Here is a 20,625-nt window from a genome sequence, read left to right on the forward strand (position 1 = left end):
TGGGATTTGTGTGGATGTGACCCGGTAACAGGCGCGCGCAGCACCGTAGAAAACTGAGTAAGAAGGCACGTGGTAGCTTTTCCCGCCCGAGAACAGTCGGCCACGTTAGTTGGGCGTCCCGACAGCCCTGGACGCACGTCTTTTCATTTAAAAAAACGCGTTTCGTGAATAATTAATAAATGCTCGAACTTCAAAGTGCTTACAAGTGATGATAGCAATGTAATCAAGTGGCCTGAAGCGTATTTTCTCGGGAATCATGCATGAAGTTTTCGGTTTCTCGTGATAGTGACCAGGTTTACAGCGCTACAATAGATCAACAGGTCAGATTCCAGTCGTTAATATATTGCTTTAGTACTTTTCGAATTTGTTTAACACATATTCGCCTGTACAAACATATTGAAACGGGCTTGCCTAAAAATACACCCAATTGACGAGAACAATAAAAAGTCATTTCATTTTTAACAAACTAAATTTTACAACAAACATTTAGAATTTGTAATCACTGCACAAAAGAAAATTAAAATAAGAATTCCAATCCAGCATTCAAGCTTTTTTTTGCCCACATAAGATTATCTTTATCTTCAGTCAACCTACAGAACAGTCAGTACCTAATTTAAAGTTAATAGGCAAGAAATCGAAATAACTCCAAATACCCACTCATAAACAAACTTTCTTATTAGACTGGTCACTAGGCTCACATAAATGGATATCAGTATCAAACTTAGATTTCCAATTATTGTACCTACCGTGTACGATAAATGCCCTGGCAGTGGAAAGTTTTAAGAACATAAAAGTGCTATACTTACCTACTCGTGTAAATACATATAGCCATTGCAAAGCTGTCTACCTAGTGGGGGTCCTAGATTTGATCACGTAGAGAAACTCCAAGCATAGCTCTCTCCATCGCCCGCTGAGTGACTCTGAGCTTTCTTATGAGGCCCATAGTTAGCGACCATGTCTCGGATCCATATGTCATCACTGGCAACACGCACTGTTCGAAGACTTTGGTCTTCAAGCACTGAGGAATTTTGGTCAAGAAGACATCTCGAAGCTTCCTGAACGCTGCCCAACCGAGTTGGATTTGGCGGTTGACCTCTTTCTCCCCCCCACTAGGTGGACGGACGACATCAATCGAGTCGCAGGGAGCCGCTGGATCTAGGCGGCGCAAGACCATGGCGTGTGGAAGTCCCTACAAGAGACCTATGTCCAGCAGTGGACGTCTATTAGTTGATGATGATGATGATGATGATGATGATTACAAAGCAGCTCACAGGTACGATGCATCTCGATTTTTATTTTACAAACTTACTGATTTTTCACCAATCGATGAAACTGTCTTGGAGAAGTTTTAAGTACCTATCTTAAGGCACACCATGGAAAGCTCGGAGTAACTCAGCAGGCGATAAAAAGAGCTATGCTTGGAGTTTCTCTACGTGATAAAATCAGAAATGAAGAGATCCGTAGAAGAATAATTTAGTGTTACCGACATAGCACAACTCTTTACGAAGCTAAAGTGGCAATGTGCAAGGGACACAGTTAGAAAAACCGTTACATGTTAGGGTTCTTAGGTGATAGAATGACTGGTGACGTCACACTGAAAAGCGCAGCGTTGGTAGACCCCCAATAGGTGGACTGACGACATCAAACGAGTCGCAGAGACCCGCTGGATCCAGGCGGCACAAGACCGTGGTGTATAGAAGTCCCTACAAGAGACCTATGTCCAACAGGTAGACGTCTATCAGTTGACAATGGTTTTCTTTTTTTTTAATAAAAATGTGAGCAAACGAGTAGGCGGGTCACCTGATGTTAAGTGATTACCGCCGCCCATGAACATTTGCAGTACCAGAGGAACCACCTAAGCGTTGCCGGCCTTTCAGAAATTTGTTGGTTCGCCCCTTGAATCTAATGGGAACACCGCCGAAGGGAGTTGATTCCACAGTTTGCATGTTATTTAATCTTAATCTTCTTACTGCTTCTTCCCAATCCTGTTTAAAGGTGGACGCGTTTTAAATTTTAATACTAGATATCCTGTTTATAAAAAACTGATCCGGTCGAATATTTTCCTATTCGGTTTGGTCGCCGCACGCTGGATCCTAGCATTCTACAAAAAATAAGATCCAGGTAGTGAAACATAATAATTCTGTTATAAAGACGGGGGGCGTCCCACATATTTTGACGCACTATCTCGTGCAAAATAGAATACTATTGCGTGTGTCCACACGACTCGTTTTTGCGGGAACCGTTCTTGTACAGACGGTCGGAGAAACCTACTTATCTCACTTAGACTTGAATTTACCCTAAAATATATTGAAACAGCTTTTTCCCTTAACAAACTGCCTAAGTAGGTAGATATTGGTAAAAAATTCTAGGTAGCATAAAAAACTCTACCACGATACAAACAAACAAAGTAATGGAAGGTGTATACAATGGTTTGAGTGTATTGACTAGCTTAGCAAATCAAGCTAAAAGAGGAATAAGGCTGCTCTTCCAAGAGGGATGTGCGAACAATTATTGTAGCGAGGGATGAAAACCAAAATCTGAGTCGCTTTTTCCTAACTCATGTTTTTAAGTTTATAAAACTGATTATCATTTTGTTAGAGACATAATATACGCCCCAAAACATCAAATAGTTCCCACGGGATTTTTAAAAACCTCATTCCACTCGGGCAAAGTCGTGGGTATCATCTCGTATCATAAATGATGTAAATTTATAAGTTCCTATACAACATTACAACAATAAGCCTTTCGTCAAGATGCACGTCATAGTGTTTACATTATCTACGTTGGAAGCATGCCCTAAAAACAGTAGCGCTGATATTATTTCAGTAGTAAAACTAGGGGAAGCTTTTTGTTTCTTGTTTGCACTCTTCGAAAGTGTGGAATCTCCTGTCAGAGATCCTCTTTCCCGACACCTACCTCTCACCTTTCTAATTTATTATGCACAAGGTGTTTCGCCCCCGCTTTGCACGATAAGCCTATTCTATTAATGTGAATATATAGGGCTATTTTATAGGCTTAATGTTCTGTACAGGGCCGTCTTAGCCAATGCAGGAATTCTGGGTTTATAGACAAGGGCCCTTCTGGCAGCAGTGGACTATGCCAGTCGCAGGCCTGAGGTGGCATCACCATAAGAGTCCCCCATTTTCTATTGGTGTTGTACACTACAGAGCACGGGTCTCCTCTCAGAATGGGAAGGGAAGGATATTTAATTATATAAAAAAATCATGCTTGCGATGATGATATATCGAGCGTGAAAATTTTCTTTCAATTTTACAGACACGATTCTCACTAATAATGAAAGTGATCAGAAAATCAGGATCTAGCTCGTGAGAGCTAGAGCTAGAACTAGAGACTGAACTAGTGATAGTTCAGTCTGCTATTACTTACTAAATAATATTTTATGAGAAGCGAACACAATTTCTTCCAAGTTTTGCATAATATAAATTATTGTATTTGACTAAGTAGATAATGTTTACAACAGATGTTACCCAATTGATTTTAAAATCACCATCATACAAAAATTCAATCACGGCATAAAATCGCGAGAGAAGCGAGTGCGAAAATTTTGCGACACGACCCTATGGTAGATATTACTTCACTTACAGTAGCCGGCAAGAAATATTGAACATAAGTATACCTTTAGAATGAGATTTTGGCTTTGTAGAGTTGTAGTTCGGCTACGTATATGACGTTGCGTCGGTTTCAACGACAGAGACAACGTTCTACGAAAACGCTATCTCTTTTTAAAGGTCGATGTACAATATTTTCTGGCACGTACTGTACATATCTAGATAGGTACTTACATGCCATAACTTCACAATCGTTGTTTTTTTACTACAAAATTACTGTTAAGTCTGATGTACTGAACATTATTCTGTATTTCAATAATGATTTCTCAAGATTTAAAGTCTCCCTAGACCCAAGGCCCATCCCGGATCGATCGGATTTGGATATAAAAATACATAAGATTTCTACATATCGAGGCCTCCATGAGGATGAGGCCGGGGGCCCTTGACTTGTGCCCTATGTGGCCTTATAGTAAAGACGGATCTGAGAGGGAAGTTTATTTATGTACATAAATAAACCTCCCTCGTGAAATGCTCCTCATGAAAGCGCAACCGCACTCACAAGAGCGAAATGTACCTATTTTATTTGTGTGCTTTATACTATTATACTTAGAGATAAGATGAAATTTCCCAGGTAAGCCTTCTCCACTTTTAGCTGTTTTGAAACTTTTAATTTAATAAAACTATTAATTTATCATAATTTCTATTTCCTATTCCTCTCCATTCTCTATACCTAATATGTATATAACTCTAATTACTTATATTTATTAAAATTATAATATTTTTCCACGCAATTACTCCTGTAATGGTTGATACAGAAATTTTGCACTTCAAAGCTTTGAAATATCGGTAATTGTACGTACCTACTTAAATAATAGGTCCATAGAAGATATAAAAATTTTCACGCAAAAATTGTAGATACTTTACACTACAGTCGAGTTATAAAGAAGCATAAACTAGTAGCTAAGACGTCAGCCTTCTTAACGGTGAAGGAAAACATCATGAGGAAACCTGCATGCCTGAGAGTTCTCCATAATGTTCTCAAAAGATGGTGTTGTCTTCTAATCCGCACTTACATTTTCATTCTGAGAGGAGACCCGTGTTCAGTAGTGAGCTGGCTATGGGTTGTTGTTAATGATGATGATGATAATAGAATGAGTCACGACCCTCAGTATGATGAGAATATGACGCATAGATTACACTAAAATAAAGATAAATTAATGAAAGCATAAAATATGTTTTCATGTGAACCACAATCATATCATATCGGTTTAGATTTTGAGGGTATATTGATAATATGGTAAATCTATTAGCCACCTGTTATCAGCTACATATCAGATTGTCCTATCAACGATTTGGCAATGCGTCTATCCATGTCATTAATGAAGTGGCGTATATATTCTCGAAGGGAAATAATACTTTCATTATGGATTTATTTTAATTTGATTGTTTATTACCTCTTATTGCTGGGTCTTATAAGAAAGCTCACTGCTCAGCTCTTTAGTGGGCGATAAAAAGAGTTGAGATGCTGGGAGTTTTACAACGTGATTAAATCAGAAATGAGGATATTCATAGAAGAAATAGAGTAACAGACATAGCCTAATGGTTTTTTTTTTTTTTTTAAAGAATATTAGCCATGTTAAATGACTAATATTCCCCTTTCCTCTCCAACTAAGCGTCAGGCTTGTGCTAGGAGTAGGTACGACAGTAGTGCAACGGGCGGGGTTTGAACCGTCGAGCTTTCGGTTTTCAGTCCACTACTTTACCCGTTGAGCTATTGAGGCTTCGCTGAAGTGGAAATGAACGGAGGACATAAGCAAGTAGTTCGAAGAAACGATAGATATTACGGATCTCAAGGTGCTAGTATTGCAATCTTGCACCGGAAACGCAGCGTTGGAAGACCTTCTACTATATGTATGTAGCAGAGACAACTCATAGACAAGTGACCAATTGTCAATGTCGTACGTAGGTGTCACCTGTCATGTGTCAACGTCAATTGATAGACTTCCACTTGTAAGATTTGGCCAGAGCCGTGCACACTAAGCTCATTGTATTAATATTAATTACTAAGATAATCCAAGTGTAAATATTAAAATAAAGCCAGATAATTTAAAGAAACATTATTTTATTTAACACAACGTTACATGGCGCAGCCGTTTTCGAACAAAACATCAGATTAAAACGGATTACAAGTTTGGACTGAACAAAGACAATGGCTGACGGGGCAACGACTACGATGCAAGGTGACATGTGTGGTGTCGAATTTAAGATGCCGCGAGGAATAGATCTGGAAGATTTGGATACGTGCTGGCAGCAGTGGCAAAAATTCAAGGATTCGTTTAAGATATTTATGCTGGCGGCGGGTTTTGAGAAGTTGTCTGAACCAAGAAAAGCAGCATTATTATTAAATTGCATTGGATCTTCAGCCCTGGAACTATACCTCAACGTATTAAAAAAAGAAGATAAACCGAAATTAGAGGAAGTTATCAAGTTATTCGACGAATATTTCAAGCCGAAAAGTAATGAAGTAATGGCAAGTTACAATTTTAATAGAAGAGTACAACAAGACGGAGAAAATTTTGACACATTTTACTCAGACTTAAGAAAACTGGCAGACAGCTGTAACTTTGGTCAACAAAAGGACAGGATGTTACGGGACAGACTCGTCATCGGCGTGAAACAGACACGAGTGCAACAAAAATTATTAGAAATTAAGGACCTCACACTGGACAAGGCACTGGACATATGTCGATCAGCGGAGCTGTCCAGTCAGCAACTTATGGTGCTACACAGCTCGGAGGTGAATGCGGTGGCAGCAGCAAGCACAACCCGGCAGCTGACTACCCCGGCGAGCAACAATAGCAAAGCTAAGTATAGTAGGCCCCATAATAATATTAATAATAAGAAAAATTGTCAAAATAATTATAAAAATAACTTGAATAAAAACAATTATCAGTGTAAAAAGTGTAATAAGGTACATGGTCCTAGGCAGTGTCCAGCCTTTGGAAAAACTTGTTTAAAATGTGGAAAATTAAATCATTTTAGTGTAGGATGTATGTCTAAGAATCAAAAGCTGGATAATATTAATAACATTCATGATTTATGACTAGTATACTCAATAGATTTTACTAAAAATGAATGGAATACATTGTTGCAAGTTGAAAATAAGAGGGTCTGTTTTAAGTGTGACACGGGGGCCCAAATAAATGTTTTGAGTTTGCGGGACCTTAAAAAAATTGTCGATGATGAGACAAAAATAAAAATGTCTGAGACAAAAACCATAATAGAAGTCTTTGGTGGAGGAAAATTATTTCCTATAGGAAAGGTCACATTAAAAGTATATTCTAATAATAATATTAATAACAATGAGTGGTTCAACACTGAGTTTTTAATTATTAATGAACCGGTTAGACCGATCCTAGGGCTAAGCTCTTTGGTAAAGCTTAGGCTCTTAAATACTAATAATAATATTAATACATTTACAAGTTGCACTAATACTAATATGAAAATGAGTAAAGACTCAATTGTTAATATGAATAACGAACTGTTTCAGGGAGTCGGGGAGTTTAAGAGCTCACTGCAGCTACGCATTCAACCCGGCGTGGAGCCTGTGGTGCGACCCCCACGGCGAGTGCCTAACGCACTGAAGGATCGCCTTGCGGACAAGTTGGAAGCTCTGGTGAAGCACAAAGTCATCGCGAAGGTCGATCACCCTAAAAGTTTTGTAAGCAACTTGGTTATTATAGAAAAGAAAGATGGTTCGCTTAGAATTTGTTTAGATCCTAAAGATCTTAATAAAGTATTAATAAGAGAACATCATTTGATTCCCACCATTGATGAAATTATAACTAAACTTTGTAATAAAAAGTATTTTTCAGTGCTAGATTTATCCGATGGTTTTTATAATATTAAACTTTCAGAAGATTCGAATGATTTATGTACATTTAATAGTCCATTTGGTTGTTATAAGTTCCTAAGAATGCCATTTGGTTTATCAGTAGCACCGGAAATTTTCCAAAAATATAGTGAAACAGCCTTTGGAGATATTCCAGGCGTGATAGTGTACTGTGATGATTTGTTAATATGTGGTGAAACTGAACAAGAGCATGATGCAATATTAAAAAAGGTTTTTGAACGGGCTAGAGAACATAATGTTCGCTTTAATAAGAATAAATTTCAATATAAATTAAAAGAGGTGAAGTATTTTGGCCATATTTTTTCTGAGAAAGGTATGCAAATAGACCCAGAGCGGGTAAGTGCAATTATTAATATGAAAAGTCCTAATAATAAAAAAGAGTTACAGATTTTCCTTGGCATGGTCAATTATTTAAGAAAATTTATACCTAACTTGGCTGATATTGCATCAACGCTTCAGATATTATTAAAGAAAGATGTTGAGTGGTTATGGACGGAAGTTCATGAAAATGTTTATAATAATATTAAAATTAAATTAAGCCAAGCACCCATTTTACAGAATTTTAACAGTAAATTGCCTATAACGATTCAGTGTGACGCATCAAAGAGTGGTCTCGGATGCTGTTTACTTCAAAATGGTAAACCAGTTTGCTTTGCTTCAAGAAGTTTAACACCTGCAGAATGTAATTTTTCCCAAATTGAAAAAGAGTTGTTAAGTATAGTATGGGCAACTAAGAAATTTCATTATTATATCTATGGTCATAAGATTACCGTAGTTAATGATCATAAACCTTTAGAAAGTTTATTAAAAAAGCATTTACATGAGGTACCGTCTCCTAGACTACAGAGATTAAAGTTAAAGTTATTAAAATATAATTTTGAATTTAAATATTTACAAGGTAAACAAATGTACATAGCAGATTTGTTATCAAGGTCGTATCAGGAGTGTAATGATACAGATGATTCTTATATGTATGAAGTCATACACTGTATAGGGTTAGCACAGAAATTAGAATGCACAGATGAACAAAAATTAGTATTAATCTCAGAAAGTTCTAAAGATGAAGAGTTATTAAAAATAATTGAATTTATACAGAATGGTTGGCCGGACAAAATTTCTCATATTCCAGATGTAATAAGAAGTTATCATAAATTAAGAGCTGAACTTAGTGTGGACGATAATTTAGTCTTCTATAATGATAGGTTAATAGTACCGAAGTGTTTAAGATTGAATGTCATTAAAACTTTACATGAAGGGCATGTAGGTATGTCAAAAATGAAGCAGACAGCTAGAAGGTTGTATTACTGGCCTTATATGGACTCTCACATTGAAGAGTATGTTAAGAAATGCTTTCCTTGCCAAACGCATCATAATAGTAATGTTAAAGAGCCATTATTATCACATCAAGTTCCCAACCTTCCATTTTTAAAATTAGGTATAGATATCATGGACTTTAGAAGGAAAAGTTATTTAGTAGTATATGACTATTATTCTAAATGGTTAGAGATAAAATACATATCCAGTAAAACTGCTACAAGTGTAATTAATACATTAAAAGATATTTTTAGTACTCATGGAATACCTGCAGAAATAATATCTGACCATGTTCCATTTGATTCGAGGGAATGTAAAGAGTTTGCACATAATTGGGGATTTAAATTTACTTATACTAGTCCAAGATATGCCCAAGCGAATGGTATGGCTGAACGAGGGGTACAAATTGCGAAGAAAATGCTAACAAAATGCCACGAAGATAGAACTGATGTAAGGCTAGCATTATTACAATATCGGGCTTCTCCCGTTTCTGGTACAAATTTTTCCCCCAGTCAGCTACTAATGAATAGAAATTTAAAAACTAAGTTGATTGTTAGCTCACAATACCTAACACCTAAGTTAAATCAGAATGTAACTCAACAGTTTAATGATGTACAAACTAGAAATATAAAAAATTATAATAAGACAAGTCGATTTAAAAGTAAGTTTACTGTAGGGCAAAAAGTTTGGTTCAAAAAAGAGCCAAGTAAGAATATTTGGTCAGAAGGCGAAATTGTTAGATATAATGGATATAGAGCATATGTAATAATAGACAAAAATAATGTACAATATAGTAGAACCTCGTTTCATATTCGACCGGCGGCGTAGACTTTGTGTTTCAATCAGACAGGCTGTCCATCGCTGGTTGAATGGGTAGTTTAAGAGTCAATAATTGTAGTAAATTTAAGAAGTGTGGCACAATAATATTATAAAATTAATTAAGTAATAATTATGTAAATTGTAAAATTAAAAGGGGATGATATAGTTATGTAAAATTAAAAGGGGATGATATATGTAAGTAATTTTTCAAAATTGTAACTGGATGATTATGTAGATATTTTTTTTAAAAAATAAAAGGGGATGATGTAGCAGAGACAACTCATAGACAAGTGACCAATTGTCAATGTCGTACGTAGGTGTCACCTGTCATGTGTCAACGTCAATTGATAGACTTCCACTTGTAAGATTTGGCCAGAGCCGTGCACACTAAGCTCATTGTATTAATATTAATTACTAAGATAATCCAAGTGTAAATATTAAAATAAAGCCAGATAATTTAAAGAAACATTATTTTATTTAACACAACGTTACAATGTAAGAAAAGAAACTTCAAAGGAGTAGCAAAAAGCAGTCCAGGGGACGCAAGACCGTGGGGTGTGGAAGACCTACGCCCACCTGTAGAGGTCTAGCGGTTTACTACGACGACGATTATTTTTGAGTTTTATTATAAGTACCTATAGATAGGTGATGTACTCATCAATGTAAGAGGAATCTACTTAGAAATCTTAGAATAGATAAAATACAAGAGATGGTGTATAATAATTTTATCCTCCTGTACTAAAAAGTATCTATATATATAAAAGGAAAAGTTGACTGACTGACTGACTGACTGACTGACTGACTGACTGACTCATCTATCAACGCACAGCTCAAACTACAGGACGGATCACGCTGAAATTCGGCATGCAGATAGCTATTATAACGTAGGCGTCCGCTAAGAAAGGATTCTTCAAAATGCAACCCCTAAAGGGGTAAAATAGGGTTTTGAAGTTTGTATGAAGGTCTGTCAGTTTTGAAGTGTCTATAAAGAAGTTTTGTAGTTAATATTTTTGCAATTAGCAGTATGACATATTTTATTAGGCTCATGTTAAAATCTCATAGTTAAAGATCAAACCTAAGGATGTAAAATAGGGGTTTAAAATTTGTGTAGTCCACGCGGATGAAGTCGCGGGCATAAGCTAGTTTTATAGAAAGAGAAAGACGTTTACTTTACCAGCCATATACTGCAATATAACCTATCTACCACATACGGCAATATACTCGTATATTGGAATCAAATGGAATAGAGTGGTCCATCTGTAGCGCAAATCAGATTAACGATATTACCCACGTCTAATGACACCGAAGTGCAAGCACAAGAGTCATACTACTAAGACCTTAAGAAACAAGAAACAAAATCGCAACGGTCTAGGACTGAGATACATAATTAATCTAAATATATAAAACGAAAATATGACTGACTTACTGACTGACTGATCTATAAACGCACAGCTCAAACTACTTGGACTGAAATTTGGCATGCAGATAGCTATTATGACATAGACATCCGCTAAAAAAGGATTTTTGAAAATTCAACCCCTAATGGGGTAAAATAGGGGTTTGAAATTTGTGTGGTCCACGCGGACGAAATCACGGAAATAAGCTAGTTATAATAGCCTCATCTGGTGACAGAAGGGCTGGCTCATTTTTTGCGCAACGGATCAGCCTGGCTGCCCAGCGCGGAAATGCAGCCAGTATTCTTGGCACCATTCCACGCGGTCATGATTTGTATAGTAATTAGATAATTCTAGCTTTAGGTTTCATTGTAATATTTTTATTAAAAATAAAATATTATTCACAGTTTGAAATAAAATAATTAAATTAAAAATTTCAAAACCCCCCGACACAAAAACTCTCTAAAAAGTAATATAATAATAATAGGATGGAGTTGAAATTTTCCAGTCACGTGTTGTTCGTAGAGAATACATGATTATTACCATTGAGCGTCTCGCGTCTCCGGTGATGGAGTGGAGAGGAGGGTGTTGCAACTCTCTCATGGCAATATGTACAAAAGTCGAATTTGGACTTATTTGCATGCTGCGTACTTTAAAAAATATAATGATCTGAATTTAGAAATGGCAGGTGGGCACTGGGTCTATGATAGCATATTATAGTATAGGATAGTCGTATTTGAACCCACACATTTTGTTTTCACAATAAAGTGCCCATCCTTTTTAGTACATGAAAAAAGCATGAGGGTATATGCAACTATAAAAAGTTTTTTTTTTAACATTTAATTCTAGTATTTTACATCATTTGTGTACGATTCGAATGACATCTTGCAGCCGTCTCTGGGACTAGGTAGTAGGTACATTTTTTTAAACTTTTCTATTTCCAACAGGCACGCTTTGTTGTTTTAAAATAGAATATGTCTGCTTCATTGCGTGGAGAATTTAACGAGACCACTTGTCTATACAACAATTCATTATATTTGGTGCGCTTTTATAGTTTAGGTTATTTTTGTACTCAGCCTAACCCAGGGGGGTAATTACGTAACGCACTCTCCATTAGTGTAGCTTTGATATTGACAGTTGGAGCCAATTATAGTGGAATTGCAATTACTCAATCACAACACAATGTACATGTACTTACGTGACAGGTCGAGATGGCAATCGGGGTATGAGGTGGGGGGACGTCGGATTAGCGCGGAGGCTTTCGGGTATCTCGCCCCAATGCCACCTCGACCTGTTGCCTACTATTGAGTAGAATATTAAAAACTACTGTTAGCACTTAGCATAGCGCAATTTATTACCAACAGAGTACCTATCACCTTCATATTGATCATAGATAGATAGATAGATAGAAATACTTTATTGCACACTAAAAATATTACATAACTATTACAGAAACTTAAACTAAAAAAAATATTGTATGCAAAGGCGGCCTTATTGCTCACAGCAATCTCTTCCAGGCAACCTTTGGTGAAAGGAGAAACTAGGTGTGTTGGATAGTACTTACACGCAATACAGAAAAATGAAGTAGTATAATATTATATAATATAATTAACTATTTCAGTAATACATACATAACTATCATACATATACATAACTATTATAAATATTAATATATATACAAAATCCATAATAGAAATATATATATATAATCACATACCTACATACCTACATATATTATTATAATAGACATACATATTATACCTATGATCGAATAAATTAACTATTATGGCATCGATAAGTATAGTTCTTTAAGACGATTTTTGAATATGGGCAAGGATTTCGAATCCCGGATATTTTTGGGCAGAGCATTCCACAGTTGTACAACATATACTGTAAAAGATTTCCCGTAGAATTTTGTGCAGTTACGTGGGGTTTGGAGTTTGTTATCTGTGGATGAGCGCAACTTCCTGTCGCGATCGGCAGCACCAAGAAAAATGAAGCGATCTTTAAGGTACGAAGGAGTGTGGGGAGCATAGAGGATAGAGAAGAGTAAGGTGAGTGCGTGGAAATCCCGACGCCGTCTAATTGTCAACCACTTAAGACGCGTACGGTATTCGGTGATGTGGTCAAATTTCCTTAGTCCATAAATAAATCGAATGCAAAGGTTTTGCAACCGCTCCAACTTGTTTAGTAGCTCCTCGTTCAGATCTGTGTAGCTGCTGTCGGCATAGTCCAATATGGGTAAGAGCAGAGTTTCAGCCAAAGATATTTTTTAAGTTAAGTTTTGATTGGGAGGAGTAGGTCATAGAAGGTACTTAAAACATTAGCCGGACTTAGTATTTGGTCATAGACTTAATACTTAGTATTTGGTCAGGACTTAGTAATTTAGTCATGGATTCGATTCCCGATCTGGTTTTTAGGGTTCTGTACCTCAAAAGGAAAAACGGAACCCTTATAGGATCACTTTGTTGTCTGTCTGTCTGTCTGTCTGTCTGTCAAGAAACCTACAGGGTACTTCCCGTTGACCTAGAATCATGAAAGGCAGGTAGGTGGGTCTTATAGCTGACATTTGGGGAAAAATTTGAAAACCGTGAATTTAGGGTTAGATCACACAAAATAAAAAATTGTGGTCGTGAACTAATAATTAGTATTTTCAATATTCGAAGTAAGATAACGATAAGTGAGGTATCATATGAAAGGGCTTTACTTGTACATTCTAAAATTTTTTTAAATTCTAAGATTTTTATCTTTCTTTTCTTTCTTTCAAAATGTCGAAAAAATGCGACTGTAGTACGGAACCCTCAGTGTGCGAGCCTGACTCGCACTTGGCCGGTATTTTTATTGTTGAATTTCTATGTTAACTACAGACATAGGCAGGATTTTTTAGAGAAACTAAAGTGATGACTCTTTACTAGTTACCTCTAGGGAAATATTGTATCACACCTTAATTTACCGTACCTAATAATTTTTCTTCACTTTTCCGATTTCTTTTCCGTCTCTTTTACTTAATAACTCTCGATCTTGTAAAAATGTACGCTAAGCTAAATTCCGAATTTAACACTCAATTTGAAAAGATGAATCGCCTTCACACTCTTTGGACATCCATTAATCTTTCTAAAGCATCGGATCTGATAAAAAAGAATACTTTTTCAAAAAATACAAGGCGTGATAACATTTTTATTCAGCACCCGTCAGCTCTTGATAACTTTTTGTTCTCGCAGCAAAATTTGAACAATAACGCCTGCTAGCTGTGAGACTGTTGATGCTAGATAGTTTTTGTATCGCAATCGACAGCCTGTTGTTGCGCTATTGTAAAGTTTTTCTTTAAAGATAACTGAAATATCGAAATGTAATATTACGTAACATTGTGCGAGGATTGTGCGTATTGGTCAGTGATCATAATCGAGACATCGCTAACTGTGAGCTTCATAAGAAAGCTTGGTTTCACTCAGCGGGCGATGGAGATAGCGACGCTTGGAGTTTCTTTATGAGAAACCAGAAATCGAAAGATCCGTAGAAGAAGCAACCCAATCAGAAAAACGGGTATATTGTAAAGAAGCAGGCGTTACTTTTGCGGAAGTTTTTTGAAGGAATATACAAAGAACCAAAAGCTTAGTTTTCTATTATCCACTGAAACAGGCAAAATATAGTAAAACATGCAGCATGCGACATCCACCGCCCGCCCTCCCACTGTTTTTAGTTCTTTGAACCGATATAGCTTCACGCTGAAGTGGCAATGGGTGGGGCACATAGTTCCAAGGACCGATAGATATTGGAATCTCAAGATTCTGGAATAGTGTAAACTCCCACCGGAAAGCACAGCATTGGCAGACCTCCCACTAGGTGGACAGATGACATCAAACGTGTCACAGGTAGCCAGTAAGACTGTGTGGCTTGTGAGACCCTAAAAGAGAGCTAGAAAGTCCACCTAAACGCCACGCGTAAAAAACTGAATTTTTTAAGTAATAGTAGTGTTTATTTTATCTATTATATGAAAGGAAAAGCTGCCTGACTGACTGACTGATCTATCAACGCACAGCTCATACAGATAGCTATTATGACGGATCGCTTCAGTACTGAGTTAACATACATATCACCAATTTCGTCACTGGCAGTAAGCGAGGCCGTGGCCGAGTGGTCAAGGCATCGGGCGCGAACCCAGAAGATGCAGGTTCGATTCCTGCCGGTTACGCAATTTTTGATATGTATTTAAAATTATTTATTATGACGGAGTCATCCGCTAAGAAAGTTTTTTTTAATTGAATCCCTAAGGGGGTATAGGGGTTTATAATTTGTGTATTCCACGCAGACGTAGTCGCGATGATAAGTTAGTCTAGTAATAAATCTTAATCCTAATCTTAATAATATTATAAATGTGAAAGTGATGATGTTTGGATGTTTGTTACTCAATCACGCAAAAACGGCTAAACGGATTTGGATGAAATTTGGAGTGGAGATAGATTATACCCTGGATTAACACATAGGCTATATTATATATATACTTTTTATCCCGGAAAATTAAAGACTTCCCGTGGGATTTTGAAAAATGTAAATCCACGCTGACAAAGTCGCGGGCATCAGCTAGGAGTAAATAAAAATAATAAAACTTCCAGCTTAGGAGAAACGAGAAAGTATTAAAAGTAAGTAGAGTACATAATAATGTGCTTAAGCACGACTTACTTAGCGTCATCGACTTGTCGCCAGGCGTCCTGACGCCTTTCGATCGTTGCGAGGAATGTACTTTATTAGATATACAAACCGACCCCTTCCTTAATGACAATATGAAGGTATGTTTGAGATATTAATACAGTTTGTAACTAGGTATGTATTACACATTTTCAGACACATTTTATCACATCACTCTATGATAGTGATTAACATCTGATAGAGATACTTGGATATTATTAGTAATACCATACTTACTTTACTAATAATATAAATACGAAAGTGTGTCTGTCTGTCTGTCTATTTGTAAGCTTTTTACAGTCCATTCATTTAATTTTTAAGAAGTTAGGTACAAAGATAGTTTGCATCCTGGAGATAAACATAGGCAAATTTGTATTCCGGAAAATCAAAGAGTTCCCCCGAACTTTTTAAAAAGCTAAATCTACGTGGACAAAATTACGGGCATCATCTAGTAACTTATAAGCAGATAAGGTCTGAAAAACCTAATATACTTACAAATTTGAAAACGACAAGGCATGTCCTCTGTATAAGGTTAGGACATAATATTACGTTTTTTGCAGCAAAGGTTTGGGTCCGCTTGGTTCTTAAACTTGGATAGAAAAATAATTAAAGAATAGAAGAGTTAAAAAAATCGAATTTGAAATAGTCAATTATAGTGAATCTATCACTGTAATAGTTTGGAACGCTCTAAAATAGGTATTAAAGGCTTATTGGAGGCGGATTGGCTTATTAATTTCTAAAGAAGTCTTGTTGTCTTGTGTCAACGCAGCCTGGCGTCATTTGGATGTCGCCAAGAGTCCCGACGCCTCTCGGCTGCTGTGTGGAATGTGTACGAAATACTTATAATATACAACACAATAGCATTTTGTTAACTTAATGTAAGCAAATTTTTAATGTACATTTTCGCTAAATTGAAAATGTTCGCACTGGCTTAGCTCGCGATTCACTTTTTGGTGATCATTTGTGTTTTATTTTGTTGCGAATTTTTTTTTCAATGGGCGCGACATGAATAATTCATGTTTGCTTGAGCTCCCGCTTCACTATCACTCACTGTTTAGTCCTTATTCGTCTCGATACATAATCTTTTAATATTATGACACACTCGCCCAGTTTTCTCTTATTAAAAAGCCAAATAACCGAACCAACTACAAAAACTGCAACCTTAGTTTGAGAAAAAGATACTGAGGTCAGGAGTAGTGTAAACTTTGAGTGACGTCATCGGATATGTCCCGTTCCAACGTGCGTCCCGCATGTGCGTCCCAGCTTAACGTGAATACGCCGTGTTTAAATAACCCGATGTTTGATGAGGGTCAAAAGTTATAGTTTGTTTATCCATGTTACACGAGATTCATGCCCGCGTATTAGGCCTATTTTCCAGATGTGGGGAAAGAAGGTAGGTACGGAGTACGGAGTAAAACTTGTGTAAATCCTTTCAGTAATGATCATCATGATCAACCCATCGCCGGCTCACTGCAGAGCACGTGTCTTCTCTCAGAGTGAGAAGGGTTTGGCCATAGTCTACCACGCTGGCCATGGCCATGTGTGTGTGTGGTAGACTTCATACACACAAAATATCATTTCCCAAACTATGAGTTTACTTGGAATAAATATTTACTTTATTTATTACCGTAAAATGTGTCAAACATAAACATATGGATTTTTCGTGTAACAGAAATAAGAGCTAAAATAAACTTTAATAATTATTTACACAAAATGCGAGAGCATTGGTTATCATTACGTCGTAAACGCGTTCGAGACCCAGATGATGTTTTACGAGTATTACTACCCATTTCTAAGTTATAGCTGAGGCATCATAACGACTAACGTACCTACCTACTGTTCATCGTCACCCTACAGTTTCCTGTTATCATAGAAACAGCCATTACTTCCAGGTTACCTATTGATTAATTTATTAGGATAAAAAGTATGCTTATAAATTATACTATTGACCTGGATGGAGTATTAGCTACAAGTATGCCCTGTTGCGGTCAAACTCGGCGGGCTGATAGACAAAAATGTAAAAAATACTCCTTTGGGTTTAACATCGACAGTAATGTTTCCTCGCCTTTGGAATGTCGATTTATTAATGTTTTCAGTATGTGTTAAGATATTCAACTAGTAGGTACCTAAAGTAAACGCGCAGTGATTTTTTCTTGTAAATAGTAACTAATATTGCAACATTATATTAAACCAACCAACCTTGATAACTAAAGGATAGAATTTGTCGATTTAAAAGTCGATGGTACAAGTAATTTAACAAAATATCAATATATATTTTAGAGGCATAATCTAAGAATATAATAAAGTTCAAATACAACTAGGTATACCTATTGCAATATTCCGTTTTACTTTACGGTTGGATTAACGTCAATTGTAATGGAAGCTTTGATGTTATTTTGCTACCGAAATATTGTTACCACCGTATTTATTAACGGTACATTTACCTACAAATAGCTACCTACTATACCGTTTATACATGAGCTCCTTCTTGGCATCAGAGTAAAGCGTGTAATAAAGTAAACATTAACTTATATTTTGATGAATAATAAACGTTAACTAAATACTAAAATGTCTAATGTATTGGACATAACCGTCGGGGAGTCATTATGGAATGGCGGCATATCAACCATTCTGAGCACACACATGCATCCATGACCGTTTGATACTGGACATTGTAGGACTGGAAATAGACACTAGGTACTTTAGCATACTAGGCATTCTAGGAGACTAGACATTGTCAGCCTGAAGTGGCCTGAACGGTTCCGAGTTCTGAGTTCAGAATTCTCTATTCCGATTAATTTCATATTTTTCCGTTGCGGTCTACAACTTCTATTCGTGTAAAGTTCTAATTTATTGTACAAGCTAGATGATGCCCGCGACTTCGTCCGCGTGGATTTAGGTTTTTAAAATTCTCGTGGAAACTCTTTGATTTTCCGGAATTAAAAGTAGCCTATGTCTTTCCCCGGGATGTAAGCTATCTCTGTACCTTTTGTCAAAATCGGTTGGATGAATGGGCCGTGAAAAGCTAGCAGACAGACAGACAGACAGAGAGACAGACACACTTTCACATTAATTATAATATTAGTATGGTTCACTTAGCTAACTTGAAAAATTGGAATCGCAAATATTCTTGTAAAATATAATTATTTTATGACAGCCTATCGTATCAAACAATTCCTTAGAAATACGAGTATATACCTAATAAGTTTAATAATCTAAGCAAAAGGACTCAACGTGATCTGCCAACCCCTACTTGTTAATGGGTATTATAAAATATGACGACGCTATAATCTTATATGCATGAGCTCATACTGACGTCATACTTTTATTTACGTGCTTCACCCCTTAGGGATTGAATTTTCAAAAATCCTTTCTTAGCGGAAACCTGCGTCATAATAGCTATCTGTATGCCAAATTTGAGCCCGATCCGTCTAGTAGTTTGAGCTGTGCGTTAATAGCAGATAGATCAGTCAATCAGTCAGTCACTTTTTACTTCTTTATGTATATTTACATGTAATGTATACAATATTACCGCTATGGTTCCATAAGGAAAGTAACGTGCAATAACAGTAATACAAAGGGAGCCTAAGGGATCACTGACTAGGTATATGTTTGCAAATAACGTCTCCATTTGATCAATAATTCAGGAGCGTGGAGGGCTACAGGTACGCAAACATATCTATGCCCAGCTTTTGTTTGTTGGGAACAAATTGGGAAAAAAAATTGGGAACCCCACTATTTTGGATATAACATCTGTCGGATCAATTTTATCCACATAAAATGTAGCCTATGTCACCCGGACCATAATAACGAATCGATTGACACCTCATTCATCAAAACCAGCTCAGTAGTTTAGGCGCTACGGTGGAACACAAAATATAGTTACAAAAATACATACATACACAGACTGCTAAAATCATAACCCTTCCTTTTGGTTTTGCCGTAGTCGGGTAAAAAATCATGACGATGATTGCGATCTTTAAATTCTAAATGATTGTTATTTTTAGGTATCAAGATGATGGAGACTGACAAGATGTCCACGGCCTCCTCGGTGGGAGCCGCGGAACGAAGACCGTTGCTGCAGGCGTTGTTGATCGAGAGGCGCATACTCTTCGCGTGCACTGTGCTGGTCGGTCTCTGCACATTTGTGTGGATCACCGCTGTATGTACAGCGAAATGGTTCCATATTGAAGGGGGCAAGGGTGAGCTCATAGTACGACTATTTATAGGTTATGAATATTATTAATAGCAGTGCAGTGATCGGAATAGTTAGAGTATAAATATATTTATAGATAATTCTAAAAACTAGCTATCCACGAGCGGAACACGACAGACGGACAGATAGACAGACAGACAACGAAGTGATCCTACAAGGGTTCCTTTTTCAGAGTTCCGTACCTCAAAAGGAAAAAAGGAACCTCACGGAGGATCACTTTTGTCTGTCTGTCTGTCTGTCTCTCCGTATATCATGTGTGTCAAAAAAACCTATAGGGTAGGTACCTACTTCCCGTTGACGTAGAATCATGAAACTTGGCAGCGAAGTAGGTCCTATAACACAAGTAAAGGACAAAATCCGAAAACCGTGAATTTGTGGTTACATGACCAAAAAAAATTTAAATGTGTTCATGAACAAATACTAGTAAGTATTTTCAATTTTCGAAGTGAGATAACTATACCAAATGGGTTATCATATGGAAGGGCTTTACCTGTACATTCTACTACAGATTTTTATGCATAATATAGTTTTTCATTTATCGTGAAAAATGTCGAAAAATACGGAACCCTCGGTGCGCGACTCTGACTCGCACTTGGCCGGTTTTTTCCTTTTGAGGTACAGAACCCTAAAAATCAAAGTAATAATGTCAAAATTGATATTAATTACATAATCAAAGTATCAATAGAGGTACCTACTATCAATAAGTGAGTTTTT

General features: G+C 36.7%; 1 protein-coding gene across 1 annotated transcript in view; it reads left to right on the plus strand.

The window, feature by feature from the left end:
• The first annotated feature begins 39 nt into the window (after positions 1-39).
• Positions 40-20,625, plus strand: part of LOC117987560 (uncharacterized) — a 52,984-nt gene continuing 32,398 nt past the window's right edge. Inside the window, exons 1-2 of the mRNA XM_034974584.2 lie at positions 40-320; positions 19,703-19,897. Coding sequence (XP_034830475.1) covers positions 19,711-19,897 — 187 coding nt within the window. The 5' untranslated portion in view covers positions 40-320; positions 19,703-19,710. The remainder of the gene's footprint in view (positions 321-19,702; positions 19,898-20,625) is intronic.

This window comes from Maniola hyperantus, chromosome 13 (genome assembly GCF_902806685.2).
Source record: "Maniola hyperantus chromosome 13, iAphHyp1.2, whole genome shotgun sequence".
In the NCBI taxonomy this organism is placed as follows: domain Eukaryota; kingdom Metazoa; phylum Arthropoda; class Insecta; order Lepidoptera; family Nymphalidae; genus Maniola; species Maniola hyperantus.